Source organism: Cebus imitator, unplaced genomic scaffold (assembly GCF_001604975.1).
Source record: "Cebus imitator isolate Cc_AM_T3 unplaced genomic scaffold, Cebus_imitator-1.0 Scaffold472, whole genome shotgun sequence".
NCBI lineage: Eukaryota > Metazoa > Chordata > Mammalia > Primates > Cebidae > Cebus > Cebus imitator.
Window position 1 is genome coordinate 861,911 of NW_016107787.1, and position 18,312 is coordinate 880,222.

Below are 18,312 nucleotides of genomic sequence, written 5' to 3' on the forward strand. Positions count from 1 at the left end.
GGAAGATTTATTTACATGTCCAGATTTTAGTTGAGTTAAATTTTGCCTGGCTTGTTTAAATTTGTAGAAAAGCCAACCACTTATTTATTCTTCTTAAAAATAAGAGCTGATTTGACGTAGATTGTTTGTATCAAAATACACTGTTGCCTAGATTGGTTTGAAATCATTCTAAGTGATCATCTAGTTTGATAACTACTTAAAGAAAATAGTTTTGGATAAACAATGAGACTTTGGAGAAAACGAGCATCCGTCTCTTCTTTTTTTAAGTAAATGTTTATCCTATCATAACACTATGCAAAAAATAAGATGGTTCTACTATTTTAAAGACCATACTGAAAGGGTAAAAACTGAAAGAAAAAAAATATCTTCCAATACCAAATATTATAATGAATATTTTAATCTCTAATTTGCAACCACACTTTAAAAACCTGACAATCACACTTTACAAATCTGCCAAATTAAATATAATTTTTCCACTTTGATCTCATTTAAAAGATATTATGTTTATATTAATCGCAAAATGTTATTTGAGGAAGTTCATAAAATAGTATTGTTTTCAAATTTTTGTTTTATAGTTTATTTTGTAACATTTCAGATGAGTCTACACAGTAAGTATGATTAAACAGTGCAAATTCACTGAAATATTTTGATGCTGACTTTACATTTACATGCCAAACATTTAGAAATATATTAAGATATGACTCACTGCTACATGATTTCCCATATAATATGAGTCAAACCGTGTTTCCTAAATAAAATATAGACAGATGAATTTTGGTACAACACAGTCATCTTATAAAGTCTATTTTACTCATGGCCCCAATATCAACATTAAAAGAGTTCCAGTATATCTGAAGAATGAACCAGATTTTTCAGTTTTTAATCCTAATAGTTGGCTTTATACATGGCCACGTACATCCTCTCCTGGAAATAGGATAAAGAATATTAATGAGAATTAACTCTCTTGAAACATTTCTATTGTTGCTTGTTGAGAGAACAAGTCTTCTTGATCACTGTTAGCAAACGGACATTATAAAATAAATAACCTGACGTGTTGATGTGTAGCTCCTGGAGGATGAGTAAACAAAACTGATGTTAACCAACTGACTTCACTCTTGTAAGAGTAACACTGTAGTGACGAGAGAGTACTCCCACATACACAAACATCACAGTAAAAGGTGCCTATGATTTTCAACTTCATTGTTCAAATAAATGGTTCATTAAGTGATCACAAGACAGCAGGTTGGTTGCTTCCACATATCAACTTCTAGAGAATACTTATGATGTTTAATGTGGTCTGGCTGTATACGGAATGTTTATAACGGTAGTAGCAAGATTAAAATAGAAAATACAGTCACTATTTGGGGTTTTAAACAAATTACAAAACCACATGCTTTGTCATTCAAAGGAAAGCTTAAATCAAAAGGCAATGAGATCTTAAATGCAGCTGATTGTTCCTCCAAAGGCCAAGTGCCATGCTTATTGAGGATAGGTTTTATAGCTCCTTCTGACACTTTACATGAAGTGCCTTATCAGCACATCTGTAGCCTTGACCGCAGCCTAAATGTTTGTATATTCCTTTTTATTAGGGTAGCTTCATTTTGTTTACACACTGTTTTCATTTCTCCAAGGAACCGTTTCAAAATGATCTTCCAGATGCTATATAACTAAGAACTTTTAAACTACTGACCTCAGAGGTCAGCCTGTTTACTGGCATTTGACTGTGTAGAACAGGAAGTTTGTGTTCCATCTTGTGTTCTTAATGAAATCCGACAACAAAGGACTGAACGCATTAGTCTCAGAACAGGAGGCCTAAGGATGACAAAGACCCAAGGGTCAATTATTGAATTGATTGATAAAAATCTAAGAGCTTGGAGGTCCCACTTTTCCTTTCGCGAAGAGGTTTCGTTCATATATGCAAAAATCTATAAAGAAGCAAAGGGGAAAAATGTTAGTTTCACATCGTAGCAGCGGACAGCCTTAGTCCTATATTATGTCTTGAGATTTAAAAGCAAAACCATGTTTTGTCTGTGGTAGTGGTGGGGAATGAAATGTTGGGAGCAGGAATCTTACCTTTCTTCCTTATGTAAACTGTAACACAATGAACGTATTTTTTCCCCCTTGAACTCAATGAAAAGCATGTTTTCTGTGGAATGCAATTAACATTAACACCATGCACAATGTCCTGGTGTCATTGGGAATGGAGAGAAATAAATAAACTTTTCTTGTCACCTGGAGTAGAATATTTTAATAATATAAATAACAATAATATTAGTAGCTCCAATGTATCAATAACCTAATATATGTGTCATGAATTGTTCTGGATACTAAGCCCACTTTATCTCTACTCCTTATAGAAACTCTGAAAATTATAGATTGTCTCTTTTTAACGGACAGGGAAGTGAACTTCAGGAAAATTAATAAAATGTTAGATTTACTTCCAAATACTAAATCTAATGATCACAATTCAGTGAGACAGGGTCTGCAATGGAGCACCCTCAGTGGGAGTATGAGTTCTGGCCATTGGACTAGGTTTGAATCCTAGCTCTGCATACAGTTTTGGGACCAAAGGCAAGATACTAATAATGAGCCTTTGTGCCTCAGTTTCCACATCTTTAAAATGGGTGACAATAATAGCATACCCACTTCATAGAGTTGCTGAAAGGAGGATAGGAAGGGATATGTGTAAGCTACTTAGATCAGCGCTCACATCGTAAGTGTTCCACAATATTCATTGTTATTAGCTCCATCTTATAAATGCAGACACTGGGGTATAGAAAATTAGGTAATTTGCGCCAGTACCCAGGGCTGGTTGGTGGCTAAATTAGGATGCAAATTCTAACTCTCCTGATGGCAGTGCAGTGTTCACTGTGTGCTACATGCAGGCCTGTATTAGAGCAAAGGCCTCAGAACAATGTCCTGAACACTGGAAAGCTGACACATCTTTATCTGTGAACCAAACTCTACCAGCTCTCAAACGATTTCTTAGATATTTAGGGAGCGACAGATATCTGCTTGGTTGGAAGGAACGGAATAGTGCATCGTGATAAAGATCACGTTTCCACAGAGCTCACGGAAAAGAGGAAAACAAGGATGGATCACACCTAGCTATTTAAAACCATTGCTTTATAAGACTCCAGGGTCTTTCTTACCAATGGTTTTAGAGAGCTATCCCCTCTTTTCTTCACTCTCCTTCTACAGAAGAAGGAGCAGCTTGTTTCCTTTCTCCTAGTACTTACTCTGCAGGCATCTGACAACTAGATATACAAAGCAAATTGCAGAGAGGGCAAAGGGTAGTCAACTTCGGTTTGCTTATGTTAGGACAAGAGCAGGAAGGTTTGGCAGCCATAGGTGTTTATGCCCGAGAATCTTGGCATAGGGAATGGAGAAAAGATTTGGCAAATGAGTAAGGAAAAAGAAGAATTGATGGTGGGTTTCCCAGATTATAGCGAGAAGAGGAAAGCTAGGTGAGGAGACACAATGGAGCAATAGTTTTGTCAGTTAAACTATTTTGGATGAAAACTATACAGGCTGGTGTATTAAAGTAGTGATTTGGAGGTAAGAAATTCAGGATAATGATGCATGTAGATCTACAGATTAAAGCACATTAATTATTACATATGCACTCATACGTGTGCACATGATGCGTAACTGAGCACTTCTGTAGAAAGGGCCCGCAGCTGAGTTGATGATCTAGTTTAGCCAGAGAACATGTTAACACTGAATTGGCCAACTAAGAAGTGCAGAAAAGGCATAGACTCTAGTGCTGCAGCTTCACACATTAAGATGAGTCAGGTTTTTAGGGGAGAATGACCAACACCAGAGTTCCTGAATGTCTTTAGAGCGTGACAGAATAATGAGAAGTGAAAAATGGTTTTAGAGGATGAAGCAATTCTGTACTGTTTCCTTTCCTTTTCATCTACTATGCTGGGTAATTTTGAGAATTGCTTAAAATTTGCACTTTTTTTCCCCCAAGACGGAGTCTCTCTGTCGCCCAGGATGGAGTACAGTGGCGTGATCTCGGCTCACTGCAACATCTGCTTCCCGGGTTCAAGTGATTCTCCTGCTTCAACCTCCCGAGTAGCTGGGATTATAGGTGCCCGCCACCATGCCTGGCTAATTTTTGTATTTTTAGTAGAGACGGGGTTTTACCATGTTGGACAGGCTGGATTCAAACTCCTGACTTCAAGTGATCTGCCCATCTCGTCCTCCCGTAGTGCTGGGATTACAGGCATGAGCCCCCATACTTGGCCAGTTCCTTCTTTTATACTTGGAGAAGAGACATACTTTAGTGACCCTCAAAATTCTTGATGTAAGTTTTGTCTTCTACCTCCCCATTTTTTTCTTTTGGTTCTTATCTTTTGCCTAGATTACTATATTTTTGATCTTATGGATGCTGGGATTTAAAAAGATTGTGGTAAAATAAATATAAAATTTACCATTTTGCCATTTTCAGCTATATATTAAATACAGTTACATTGTGGTGCAATCATATTGTTTATATTTTCACCTTTCTGCATATTATGTTTTAATATCTTAAATTCTTCTTGGCTGGGGAGAGACTGCTCCTCCTGGGGCTAATTCTTAGAGATAGCGAAGAGTTAGGCCGGGAGCATGTCTTTGATACACAGACTAAACTATTCAGGGCCAGAACTCTTCTATCTATCCCATACACCCAGAGAAAATATTTATTCCTCTGCTTCAGTCATTCCAGTGCCAGGTAGCAGGCAATTAGGGACCACCTCTATAGCTTAGAGCTGTTGAAATTATTCAAACTAACCAATTCTAAACTGTTTACCCTGCTCTGCCTTTCTCGTGGAAAATCCAATAAAGGCCTGGCCCAGGTCCTCCCCTCCCTCCTGCCCCTCTGTCTCCTGACTGAAGCTGATGCCTTTTCATGTGGCCCTGGGTGGTACGCCATATCTATGTTTTCCTGAATGTCTCCTGTGTCTCCTCTTGTGGATGGATGCACTTGACTGCTATAACATAAAAGAAGACAGAACAACAACCATCACCTCCATCTCCAGAATTTTTTTCATCATCCCAAATTGAAACTCTGTACCCATTAAACAATAACTGCCCATTCTTCTCTCCCTCCAGGCAGTCCTGAGTTTTTGTTGTTGTTGTTGTTTTAGAGATGGGGTTTTACCATGTTGGCCAGGCTGGTCTCGAACTCCTGACCACAGGTGATCCTCCCGCCTCGGCCTCCCAAAGTGTTGGGATTACAGGCGTGAGCCACTGCACCCGGCCAGTCCTGAGTTTTTAATTAAAAGATGTCAAGGATATAAGACAATTAATAGTATGTCAGTGATATTCTGGAATTCAGTTTCAGAGGTTGGTAGAAGTTATCCATCTTTTTGCATGCACTGCCAATATATTTGCTATGAGAAAAATACCAAGTGCTAATCCCAATGAGTCAAGTGAATTTTAATTCTTTAGGGCAGGCTATCTCTACAGGGCTTTGTTAAGAATGTAGAGCCTTGTTGTGACATTTACAAAGTGGCATAGATGAGAATTAGTGCTATTTTAGCATTGTCATGCATAGGAGCAGCCTCCCACAGAAAACTTCATTTTAGCACTGACCAGTGCCACTTTTGAGCTATTTTTCTATCTTTAATGCAACTACTAAGTGGGTTCAGATTTTTAGAGCAAATGAGGACTTTATTTGGCTGATCATTGAAGTCACCTGAGGAGATTTAAAAATGGACTGTGTGCGGTGGCTCATGCCTGTAATCCCAGCACTTTGGGATGCCAAGGTGGGCGGGTCACCTGAGGTCAGAAGTTCAAGACTAGCCTGGCCAACATGGTGAAACTCCATCTCTACTAAAAAATACAAAAATTAGTCAGATGTGGTGGTGGGCGCCTGTAATCCCAGCTACTTGGGAGGCTGAAGGAAAGGATTGCTTGAACCTAGGGGCCTGAGGTTGCAATGAGCCGAGATCACACCACTGGACTTCAGCCTGGGTGACAGAGCGAGACTCTGCCTCAAAATGAATGAATAAATAAATAAATAAATACATACATAAATACATAAAAATATTCTAAGGCATTGCTTCCTTCCCCAGAGTCTCCCGCTTAATTAGTCTAGGCTGAGACATGGGTATCAGGGTTTGAAAAGTCCTCCAGACAATTTTAATGTGCAGCCAGGGTGTGAGCCATCCCTTTAGAACCTTATCTAAAACCTGAAACAGTTTAAAATCATTCATTTATTACACTTAAAAACAAAAGGCCCACTTAGACCTGGTCAATCAAACAAATGACTTTGAGCTTTCAGAATTCATTTCCTGAAATGATTGTATATCATCAATATACAATCCAGTTTTCTCTTGGAAATAGAATATCCTAGAGATAGCAGCTAACATTTATTAAACGCCTACTGTGTGTAGGCATGGAGCCAAGCAATTTATAAGGCATATTTTGTTTAATATTTACATAAACCTGCAAAGTATTATTATTCCCATGTTAGAGAGAAGGAAATGAAGGTTTAGTTGCTTTGAAGATCAGTTACTTTCACTGTCTGGGTAAGTAGAGAAAATGTGGAGTCAAACTGAAGCCATGGGACACCAAACTTCGCTTTTAGCCACTACACACTCTGCTGCCATCCATTAAAAGCCTATAATGTAATGCTTTGCATGAAATTCACAAATGTCTGACCACATTATGGGTTTGGAGATTTCTCTTCAAAGCTGTCACAAAGGTTTATGGATATCACGGTTCCTGTTTATGGACTGAAAAATCATGGCTATTTCTTTTTGAGATGGAATCTCCTTCTGTCGCCATGCTGGCGTGCAGTGATGCGATCTCGGCTCATTGCAACCTCCGCCTCCTGGATTCAAGTGATTCTCCTGCCTTAGCCTCCCAAGTAGCTGGGACTACAGGCATGCGCCACACCATGCCTGGCTAATTTTTGTATTTTTAGTAGAGATGGGGTTTCACCAATTTAGCCAGGATGGTCTTGATCTCTTGACCTTGTGATCAGCCTCCTCAGCCTCCCAAAGTGCTGGGATTACATGCATGAGCCACCCCATGCCCAGTCCATGGCTATTTTTTTTTTTGAGACAGAGTGTCTCTCTGTTGCCAGGGTAGAGTGCAGTGGTGAGAGCTTAGCTCACTGCAACCTTCAACTCCTTGGTTCAAGTGATTCTCCTGCCTCAGCCTCCCAAGCAGCTGGGATCACAGGCACGCACCACCACTCCCAGCTAATTTTTGTATTTTCAGTAGAGGCAGGGTTTCACCATGTTGGCCAGGATGATCTCAATCTCCTAACCTTGTGATCCGCCAGCCTCAGCCTCCCAAAGTGCTGGGATTAAAGGGGTGAGCCACCATGCCCAGCCATGGCTATTTCTAAGTAGTTACTTGGCTTTCTCTGGGACTTCTTTTTCCTCCATACTTTTCCACAGCTAAATTGCAAGCATAGATTGTTATATGTTTATCTCCCTTGCCTTGTGCTTCTCAGAGCTGGAAATAAAAAAGGAGCTAATGCTCAGAGCTGGAAATAAAAAAGGAGCTAATGTCTAATAAATAGAGCTCTGGGTCTATTTATTCCAAGATGGTGGCTCTTAACTCTGACAAAAAGATGGACACTATGAACCATCTACCCAGGACTCATACAAACATGTAAACATAAACTCATATAAGCATTCTGCAGATGATTTCAGACAGAAAATCCATGTACTGTCCATGCAGCACAGGTTATGGACCCAGCTCTAGAGGAACTTTCAGCCTGTTCTAAATGTACTTATCTGATCCCTGGCCCTTCCCATCATGTATATGTCCCAACTGCAGGGTTCTTAGGTTTAGTTTTCTGTTAGGGGGAATTTTAGGCAGCAAAGTATTCTCAGAAAAATGAAGCTTGGTACACCTCGATAGTATAAACCTGAGCTCAAGGTAAGGGCAGGGAGTAGAGGGTCAGAAACTTCAAAACAGGTCAGGAGAAGCCAACTGAGCAGACCAAGTTGCAGATTAACTAGATCTTAAGCCTCTAGCTGGAAAGAGACCTGTTGATTGCCTTCCTGAAACACTGTCTCACCATTTCTATTCTTTTTGTAAACTTAATACTGTGATTGTTTTTTGATATGCTAAAGAAGAAATATACCATCCCCAGAAGCTGTTTGTTTTTAAGCTGAGGACCTGGCCTAAACCATCTGAGATAGTAGTGAGGACCCACTTGACCAAAGGTGTAGGCATAATGCACAAATTCTCTTTTGGGGAAGAACTATGGTTCTTTCTGTTTAAAATTTTAAAACCAGTGTAATTGTGTCTTTATTCAGATCAGCATTCATAATATCAAATGGCAAAGGAGAAAATAGGTCAAGTGAAAACACTTATATAGAGGAACTTTCTCTTAAAAGATAAGGTGTATTGCGCTTGCCTAATTTTTGTATTTTTAGTAGAGATGGGGTTTCATCATCTTGGCCAGGCTGGTCTCAAACTCCTGACCTCATGATCCACTTGTCTTGGCCTCCAAAAGTGCTGGGATTACAGGCATGAGCACAGTGGCAGCTGCCTGTAATTCCAGCTACTTGGGAGGCTGAGGCAGGAGAATTGCTTGAGCCTGGGAGGCGGAAGTTGCAGTGAGCCAAGATCATGCCACTGCACTCTAGCCTGGGCGACACAGTGAGACTCCATCTCAAAATAATAATAATAATAATAATGTATATTAAAACTGTCTCAACAAATCGCCAAACACATCATTATTGATGCTTAAATTATAAAGGACCTTCCAGTTGTTTGTGGACATCAACTTAAAATATCATCAGGCAAAGTTCATTGTGGTTATACGTAGAGATTTCTGGAGTTCTTTTTCATTCCTACCAGGATTATTATATTTTGCATGTATGTAATCTACCAATGTCATATCAGCTTTTTAACCCCCATTCATGTTATATTTTACATAACAAGTACCAGAAATGAACAGGAAGCTCTAGTACTGTTTACTTGAGTTTGTTTTGTATTGCAAAGATCAGATTTCCACTAATCAGATTTACCTAGAAGTTATAACCCTAAAGAATTTCTAAAGATGGAGAACTTTTTAGAATGAGTCAATGGTTTACTCTTGAAATTTAAGAACTGAATAAAAATGCATAAGCACTTTATCCTCATGGCATGTGGAAAGCAGTTTCAAATGGCCAGAAGCTGTCTACTATTAGAAGAGTGGTGAGAAAGGGGCTTGATATGAGTTGGATATGAAGACACAAACAGTATCTGAGGCAAGATAGGGGTCTCTTATATTTCCTGTGTTCTGTTCCATTTGGGAAGAAAGAAAGTTTCTTATTAATCTCTGTAAAATGATGACAATAGTTGATTAGCATAAGGAGGAATTTATTAATTTATACAATATCTCTTTATTGAATAAACAGTTTAGAGTATGTTGTTGGTTCCATGCAGAATTTCATATTGGACAGCCAAAATAATGTCATTTCCCAAACACCACATGGTTTTTGATCACTTAAGAGATGTTTTATGTGTTCCGATGAAAGATTTTATGTGAGGGATAATCTGATTATTTCTTAATTTAGACCAGAATTTACATTAGCCAATCTCCTAGAATCTGGGTCTCGGCTTTTTATTTCATAGGTCTGTGGAGAAAAGAAAGGGAACCACATAGTTGGCCCTGGCTCAGCTCCCTTGAGCTGACATGAAGAAAAAAGGTCTTTGCCATTTTATTTTTAAAGCTAACTAGTTGGAATTTAGAGGCAAAGTGGTCCAAATATTTATAACATTCTCACAGTTCTCTTAAGAAATCCTAGATTAATCTTCTCATCTGTTACCCCTGAAATGAGTACTTTCTCTTGGATAGTGTTAGGGTTAGGTTCAGTGGCTCAGTCTTAAACTGCCTAGCTTTGAATCCCAGTTCCACCACCCACAAGCTGTGGAACACAGGGTGAGTCATTTGCCTCATCTATTCCGTAGAAATCATCTTACTATTTCCTGTGGTTTTGTGAAGATAATGGATTAATGTAAAAACTAGCATTTTTATTTTGGAGTTGATAATAATGATATATGAGGTTGAACTTGACTTCACTTGAGGGCACTGGGCCTTTAAAAAAATTGTTTTTTACAGTTTTACCTCCAAAATTTTGGATGCCCTAGACTGACATCTTTGAAGGAAGCAGTAATTCCAACCTGCCCAAACCCTGGGACAATGCCTGACATTAGTAGTTCCAGGTTTCTGAATTTACCCATTCCCCTCCTCTCTCCACTACTGGAGTGTTGTGGAATAGACTATGTCCCAATGTGTACAGCTCTCCTTGTTGCAAGTGGTTTGGTTGACTTTTAAGGGACATAGAAAGCAGCCTGTTATCCTGTGGAAGGATTGGGAAGACTTGGGGTAGATTGTTACTATTTTCTGGGACACAAGGAAGAGACTTTCTTGGAATAGCTTATTAATAATTCTTTTACATAAGTAACATTTTAAATTGATAATTTCGATATATTGGGTTAAATAAAATACATAATTAAATTAATTTTCTCTGTTTCTTTTTACCTTTTGTTATGTGACTACTAGAAAATTTAAAATTCCATTTGTGGCTTGCATTGTGGTTTCTATCTGATCATGTGCACTCCCTTAGAGAAACAGAAATGTGGACTTGTGGAAATGATCCTGCCTCAGGTGAGAGATTGGAGTAGGCCACTTCTGATCACAGTTTTAATGTAGGCCAAGTAGAATAAAAGGACTTGGAGAAAAAAGCAACCTCCCTTGGAGGCACATGCCAAGGATTCTGAACAGCAGAATGTATGAACTAAACAGTAGCCATGAGTTTGAATTTTCTGATAAGCCCTTCAAGAAATAACTTAAATCAAGATAGTAAAGCTTCGTAAAGCTTGAAGTGCTATGTAAATGAAAGATGCCAGCAATCATTCTCAATAATCTATTGACAAAATAAAATGCATCAGTGGTCAATATAAATTTTCTTGATAAGAGGTGGCAATGCTTCAAATTGCCACTTTGTGTCTAGTTCATCTGGATATGGTATCATGGTAGTTCCAAGAAAGGAAGTCAGGGAGGCTGGCTTTTTCATTATGTTCACACTGAGATTTTCTCTGGCTCTTTGGGAATCTCTGCTGTAATATATGCCGATGCAAAAGTAAAAAATATTTGCTGATAGTGTTAATGCTAAGGGGTGGCTTGGGGGAGCTAAAGCCCCTTCATAGTCTTCATCTGGTCCCCCTAAGCCACAAACAGGAAATCTAAATAAAAATATAGCTTTAAAACAAAGCTCCTACTCCCTCAAAACTTTTAGCCAGACTTCTATCTCTAAGTCCCTTCTATTTGGCAACTCCGAAGCAGCCCTTAGCCTAATATTAACTGAAGGAGGGCAAAAAATTTATATATCTATATCTATATCTCTACACACACACATTCGAATTTACAAAAACATATGGCAGTGATGGAGTTCTCATGATAAAAGGTCAATTTACCTGAAAACAGGGAAAGCTGTTGGAAACCACTGCCTTTATTTTAAAAAAATACAGTTTATGCAGTGGGTCAGCCGTGGTCAAAGAGGAGACCTTTTTACTCTTGCTCATGTAGGAAAGAGACTAAAAATCATTTTTGCAAGTCCGTTATCACCCCAAGCCCATTCCCAGGGTATTTAAGTAGCTGAGGGGGGTGTGCAGATATTTTTATAAATGTACTCACAAATGACAGGTAAAACTCTAAGAACTGATATCCTAATTCCCACCACTGTAAGACAGTGTTTCAGGAATAGTTTCTGTTCCCCAAGCTGAATGTAAAGCTGTTTGGTGGAACCTGAAATGATTTCTTTCATAGATATATGCTCTGCATCCTAGTCCTGACCTCCAGAAGCTGATTTAGCTCCTAATGTAATCAAAAGCTTCTACCTGTAAAATAAGTTAAAAGAATATAAGCCATGTGGGTTTCTACATCACAGCGTTTCTGTTGCACAAACTTTTGTGCTCAGAGTGTATGGGAGATGAAGCCTCCCACAGTCAGACTTCGTTTTATAAGAGGGCGTCTTTGAATATTCCATCTCATTCCCTCAAAGTTTAACTTACCAATTCAGAACAGTTTCTGCCCTGACAGAGCATGGGGTGGAAGGGTGAGGGCAGTGGGGAGCAGGGAGAAGAGAACATAGCTAAGAAAGGGAGTTAACTGTGCTGGGGTGGAGAGAATCATATTCAGGTTTTTGGGACCCTGTGTCCTTTCCCATCCTGGAGGATGAGCACATGAAGATATAAGAAGCAGTAATGGAGGCAGGAGATAGGAAAAAGTTACTTCTCCTCCAGCTTTTACAGGTCAGACCTATTAATAGTAGGCACTGCCCATATCTTTTCTTTTATCCAAGATTGTGGCAGGTGAGGGTCACTGTTAACTACTTTGATGCTGCAGCGTCAGCCTTGCTCTTCTGAAGATTAGGAAGTGGAGTTGTCACAACTCCCAATTCCTAGCCCCAGTAAGAGGCCAGCACATTCTCAGACATATTTCAGGCTCAGCTAAAAGGTTACACTTTAAGAGACTCAAACTCACAGCATAATATCATTTAGCAGTTAGTTAGCACCAACTAACTGCTAAAGTTGCCCCAAAGCAAGGCAGCACGATGCCAGGACTTGGGCTCCTGTCCTTCAGTTCCCCAGGTAGCCCCACTCTCCCCTTCCTGAGATGGACCAGCCATTCCTGCATGTGACTTTGTATTCATCAAGTGCATGACTGTAAGCAGAAGATCACCTGGGTGTATTTCTGACAGTGACATTAAGAGGGTGTTTTGCAAGAGATGACAAATGCTTAGGAAGGCGTTCCTCCAAACATTTCCTTTAGTTATCATTATAGTTTTTAAATTTTCATGGCCACAAAGAGTTACAATCAAAAATATAAATTGGGAAACTTATAAACTAGATGTTTGTTCGACTTTTAAGCAAATCTCTAAACTTCTGCAACAGGGACCCTTCTCATCTGGGACCATTTTCAGTGGCAGCTGGAATGCTTGGGTTGGGTACTACATTTTGCCCTGGCAGGAACAGAAGGCAAGTGAGCTAGCATCAGTGGGTAAGAGGTACAGGGCAGCAAACCGCAGCTCCATATAGTCAGGCTGGAACAGTGACAGCCATCCTAAGGTGGAAGGGGCTGCCTCTTTCTCAATTACTAAGCCAAGATACGCAACAGTGAGAAAGGGACACTGCACGGGGCTAGGATGAGGAGTTTGGCTGGCTTAGCCAAGGCCCAGGACTCCCTTTCGGACGGTCTGTATTACTGTATAAGAAACTCTAGCCTAGCAAGGCCCATAAGCCAGGATTGAGGGAGGAAGGAAGTGGGCTAAAGAGGAGAAGCGAGTGGGGAAGGCTATAGATCTTTACAAATTAGGACATACTTTTACAAGTTGCAAAAACTTTGTAGGGCAATGGAAAGGGCGGGGGCATCAGGGGAAATCATGAGAAGGCTGAGCAGAGCCAGGCTATGGAAACGTAGGGAGTGACTTACTGTGAAAGGAAAGGAGCAGACGGCGAAGGTGATGGTCATGATAGCCAGGAGAATGAGGTGGTCCGTCTCCTCCGTCATGGACACCCTTTCCCCTCTCCTGCGGGCCCCCGGGCCGCACCGGCCACTGCCCAAAAAAGGTCCACAGTGGCTTCTCCGGCTTCGGCGGTGCATGCGGATGAGGTTGAGGATGACACTGAAGTTGCAGGCGAGCACCGCGACAATGAGGAGCAGCAGCAGGGTGGCGTACAGCTGCAGGTAAGCGGTCTGCGCGTGCCGGATGAAGCACCAGGTCCCGGGGCAGTACTGGACGTACTGCCCGTAGTCCAGCAGCGGCAGCGAGCAGAAGAGCAGGGAGACTGCGTAGATGACTGGCAGCACGGCCAGGCCCCCGGAGCGCGAGACGCGGCGCTGGTAGAAATAGGGGTGCCCGATCGAGAGGTAGCGCTCCAAGGCCATGGCAAAGAGCATGAGCATCGTGGCCAGGCTGAAGAAGGTCATGGCGAAAGCGAAGTAGGTGCACGCGCGGCTCTCGGGCGCCAGTGCTACCAGGGTCTGGTTCCGTGCGTATGAAGCCAGTACCACCGGACTTATGAGGCAAGTCCCGAGGAGGTCGGTGAACACCAGCTCGGTCACCAGCACGTGGAACAAGGAGAGGGAGCACCTGCGGCCAGCGCTGCACCCCGCGTCCCCTCGCCAGCGGCGCGCCAGCAGCGCCAGCGCGATGAGGTTCCCCAGCACCCCCGCCGAAAACATCGCGGAGCTGATAGCTGGGCTTTCGCCCGGGGGAAGCCACTGTCGCGTCTCGCAGTCCTCCGGCCGGGAGTCATTGGAGGCATTGCCCATGGTGGGGTGCCTGGAAAAGAGATGAGCCCTCCTCTCCCGGCCTTTACCTGGGAGGAGGAGGGTCTGAGAGCGGGAGCGTTCGGAGACTCAGAGGAAAAAGGGGAGGGACGGAAATACGGAGTCCTCTTCTCGCACCCAGCGCGCCAACGGCGGCTGGTCCTGGGTCTACCGCCGCGCGCAGTGTGGTGGCTCGGCTGCTGCATCCGAGCAGCGCTCTCGAGGCTCCCGCGCCTACCCGCCTACCGGCGCCTGCTGGGGCTTGGAGCCAGAGGCTAGGGGAGCCGTCGTCTCCGCCCCCGCACCATGGCGGGGGGGGGGGAGGACGAGCCCACAAGTGCTGGCCGGGCCTTGCAAGTGTGAGTGTCCGCGAGCTGCCGGGGAGGCAGGACGCGTCACTTTTGCGGGGGCGTTCCGAGTCCCTAGGGCGCGCCGGAGAAGGAGCCTGAGCACCCACTGGGCGCCGTACTGGGCAGAGGCACGCGGGGTGCTTGTGTTCGGGAGCTGCCCGCGACCGGCAGGAGAGGTGTTTCTCGCTTCCTTGGGGTCCGGTACTCCAAGCGCGCAAGGCAGCTGACCTCGGCTGGGAAGTGTTAAGCCCCAGCAGAGTGCTGCGAGCGAGTGCAGGAGCACTGGAGGGGTCGGCGCAGAATGTACAGAAGATTGGGGCAATGAGGAAAGCAAAGCGACTCACCCAACAATGAAGTTAGGAGAACCCAATCCCGTGAAATGAGTGGAACAAGGGAATAACAGTCCAAAGACAGCTTGAAGTAAGACCAGTATGTTTTGATTTGTTTTACCATTCCCTGGAAGATAGATAGACTAAGAGGGTGGGACAAAAATTGGGAGGAAGTGTAAAGCAAGTCTGTCCATCCAAGGAACCAACCCATGCAATGCGCACCACCGAGCGGCCTGTTGCACTGCTGCTTTGATTCGGTTACTGGCATTTCGCCTTTTCCTATGTCAACAGCATAACGGATAACCACTTAAGCAACAATTAAAAAAAGAAAAAAAAAAAAAGAGTGTTTCTTGTAATTGTGCAGAATTTGTTTGTGGATACAACATGAAAACCATTGCACATCACTTTTTTGTCCTGAAGCCCAGTCTTGTAAGAAAATGTTGATATTTTGTTTACCTGCTTATCTTTACATGTTCTGTTAACCACATAGTATCCATCCGGAAAGACTTGTTCCTGGCAGTGTATTGGTAAGTGGCCAGTTTCAGACTGGAGCTGACAATAACGGTTTCCTACCACATATTGTGATAATTGCAGAGTCGTGGAAATGGGGCTGACGTTCAGCACAAAATAAAACAAAATCCAGTTTGGCAGACAACATGGGTAACTGTGTTCTATAAGAAGTCACTTCACTTGGGGAAGGGCGGCTGACTGGGAAGTGAAGGCTCTGCCTAGGGAACTGGCAAGAAAGACAGTCATCACGTGGGAGGAGGGAAAGATTGCCTGCTGAAGAGCCTGTCTTGCTACAGCCTGCTTATACTCCATGAATATTTTTTACCTTTGATGATTCTGGCCTGGGGATTGGAATGTGGAGTTGGAGGGATGGGGGCGGAGTGGGGGGGAGGTCCCACTAGAACAAGCATAATTTACTGGATCGCTTGCAAAGTTTACAGGCCCATTTTCACATATCAGCAGCCACTACCTCAATCCCTAAACTTCGCATGGCATGGATTCCTAGGAAAGAGGATCTTAACTCCTACAGTTTTTCTTTCAAGCTGTAAACTCTGCAGGTCAGTAACAACTTATCACCAATCTTTGCCATCCATCTCTGACTATTCCTCTCCTCCAACTTCCCCCCATCTCACCCCAAGCAATGGGGAAACATTAAACTTAAATCAGAAGTGTTTCTTAATAGGAAAACACTATGAGTCTGGTTTATAGCATAATTCGGCACTGCAGTTTTACCATTTAATAAGGGATTTTAGATTCACTGAATTTTCACAGTGCTTATTTTCCAAATGTTTTTATACCTTTTTAATTTTCATAAGTCCCCTCACAACAAAAACCTACTATTGAACCTTTCCTCTATATTTCTCTCTAGCTTTTCTTTGTATGGGTGCCTGGGGGCAGGCCTGCCACTAGTTTTTATGAATACCAGAGCAAGAGTGCAATTGAAGATCCCCTTATCTTCCTAAACCCTGACTCAGTCTTGCATCCACAAGGATACTTGCATAGAAATATGAGGGCAGTATGGTTCTTGATAACCAAGCTCTATCCCAAAAGCCACCTCTTGGTCCTGGAAATATGCACCTCCTACCTGCAGTTGACTCTTGAATGGATGGACTTAGGGAAGATGCCTGATGAAGCCCTAGAAGTGAGCTATGGGATCAGCATTTGAGTGGGAAATTTCATGATCTCAAGTACCTGGAAGGTGGTCAACAATGGAGGGGGAATGGGGTCTGGGTGAGTAGTGCCCTAAGGGTGTCTCACCTGTGGTGAGGTATGTGACAAGAGGAAGACTAGAGAGGGTCCTATAAATCTTGGGGGGCCAATATCCTATTAATTACTGTGTTGCTCAGCATTACATGTTCAAATTACTCCTTTTAATTGCTTCCAGAATTTGGACAGAATACATACATACGTGTGTGTGTGTGTGTGTGTGTGTGTGTGTGTGTGTGTTTGGTTTAACAATTCTGCTATATTCCATGTTGCTAGATTGCTGAATAGGAGGGCTGATAAGTTTGCTGTTGCTACTTAGCAACTAGACCATCACATTTGTTCCTTTGAGTACACGTCTTATCTTGCTTGTCAGTTACCGCCAATTAATTTTATGGTTTAAAACCTACTTCTTCCCATTTCTAATTTTAGTGTCAGCATCTTGATATAGTTTCAGTTCACATAGAGCCTAGAGTTTCTTAACAGAAAACAGATTAACACCCTCAATTCTGGAACTGAGCCATGAAGCTTTGCTAATTGTTTAGTTCCTGTTTGTGAGGCCATTGTATGTGTAGAACACTATGGTGGTTAATTTTATGTGTTGACTTGACTAGGCCATGGGATGCCCAGGTAGTTGGTTAAACATTATGGCAGAGTATGTCTGTGAAAGTGTTCCTGGAGGAGATTGGTGTTTGAGTTGGTGGACTGAGTGAAGCACATGCCCTCCTCAGTGTTGGTGGGCTTCATCCAATCCATTAGGGATTGAATAGAAATAAAAAAGTGGGGGAAGGTTGAATTCACTCTCTGCCTCACTGCATGAGTTGGGACATTGTTCTCCTGCTGTTGGCACTCATGGTTTTCAGGCCTTTAGACCAGGACTGGAATCTACACCCTTGGCTCTTCAGCTCTAGACCTTCAAACTCTTTCACCAGCTTTACTGGGTCTCCAGCTTGTACATGACAGATTATGGGACTTCTCAGCCTCCGTAATTGAAAGAGTCGATACTTTATAATAAATATCTTTATATATATTCATCCTTCTGGTTCTGTGTTTCTGGCAAACTCTGACTAATACCCACTTCTTAAAGTCTAAAGTTTATAGTGTTCATTTATGTATCCATGAACTCAAAGGACTGCAGAAGGTGGGTTACTTCCTATAGGTCATTCTTCAAGAGAAAGCAAAGATAAACATAAAGGAAAAGAGAGTTGCTTGGTCAGAAAGCTAACATTAATTCTTGTTAATAGCTCTATTGACGTTACTTTCTTCTTTCAAAAGATGAGTTTAAATTTATATTTTATGATTCCTATGCATGCATAAACACATTTTTTTCAAATTGAGTTCTAAGATCACCGTCTGTGTCCTGTGGTATTCTAGACAAGGTCTATACCACTTCACTGCAGGAAGAAGCCACCAAGAAAAGAGACAGGATTTATTGGAAGTACAAGGTGAGAGTTCACTGCCCACTGGGGGTCTATTTTTTTTTTCTCATCTAAGAAGTTCAAAGATTACAGGCTGGTTGAACTTCCAGGACGCAGGCTGCTTCTTCTCCAGCCCTGTGATTCCTAGTATGCTGGCTTTGTGTCTCCATGCTCTCCCCATGTAACTAGCAGCTGCTACCTGTATCAGTCAGGATTCAATCAGA

The 18,312-nt window shown here is 42.2% G+C and overlaps 1 protein-coding gene across 1 annotated transcript; it reads right to left on the reverse strand.

The window, feature by feature from the left end:
* Nucleotides 1-254: 254 nt before the first annotated feature.
* On the reverse strand, nt 255-14,523 carry PTGER2 (prostaglandin E receptor 2). Its single transcript, XM_017512413.2, has 2 exons — nt 13,439-14,523; nt 255-1,925 (listed from the first exon to the last, which is right to left on the reverse strand). The coding sequence occupies exons 1-2, from the start codon at nt 14,279-14,281 to the stop codon at nt 1,692-1,694; spliced, it is 1,077 nt and encodes a 358-aa protein (XP_017367902.1). The 5' UTR covers nt 14,282-14,523; the 3' UTR covers nt 255-1,691.
* Nucleotides 14,524-18,312: the final 3,789 nt, after the last annotated feature.

Excerpts from the sequence above, each read along its gene's own strand:
- PTGER2 (XM_017512413.2), bottom strand. The coding sequence starts at position 14,281 with ATGGGCAATGCCTCCAATGACTCCCGGCCGGAGGACTGCGAGACGCGA. Across the intron at positions 1,926-13,438 it reads TCTGCTCCTTTCCTTTCACA|ATTTTTGCATATATGAACGA; the intron begins GTAAGTCACTCC and ends GCTTCTTTATAG.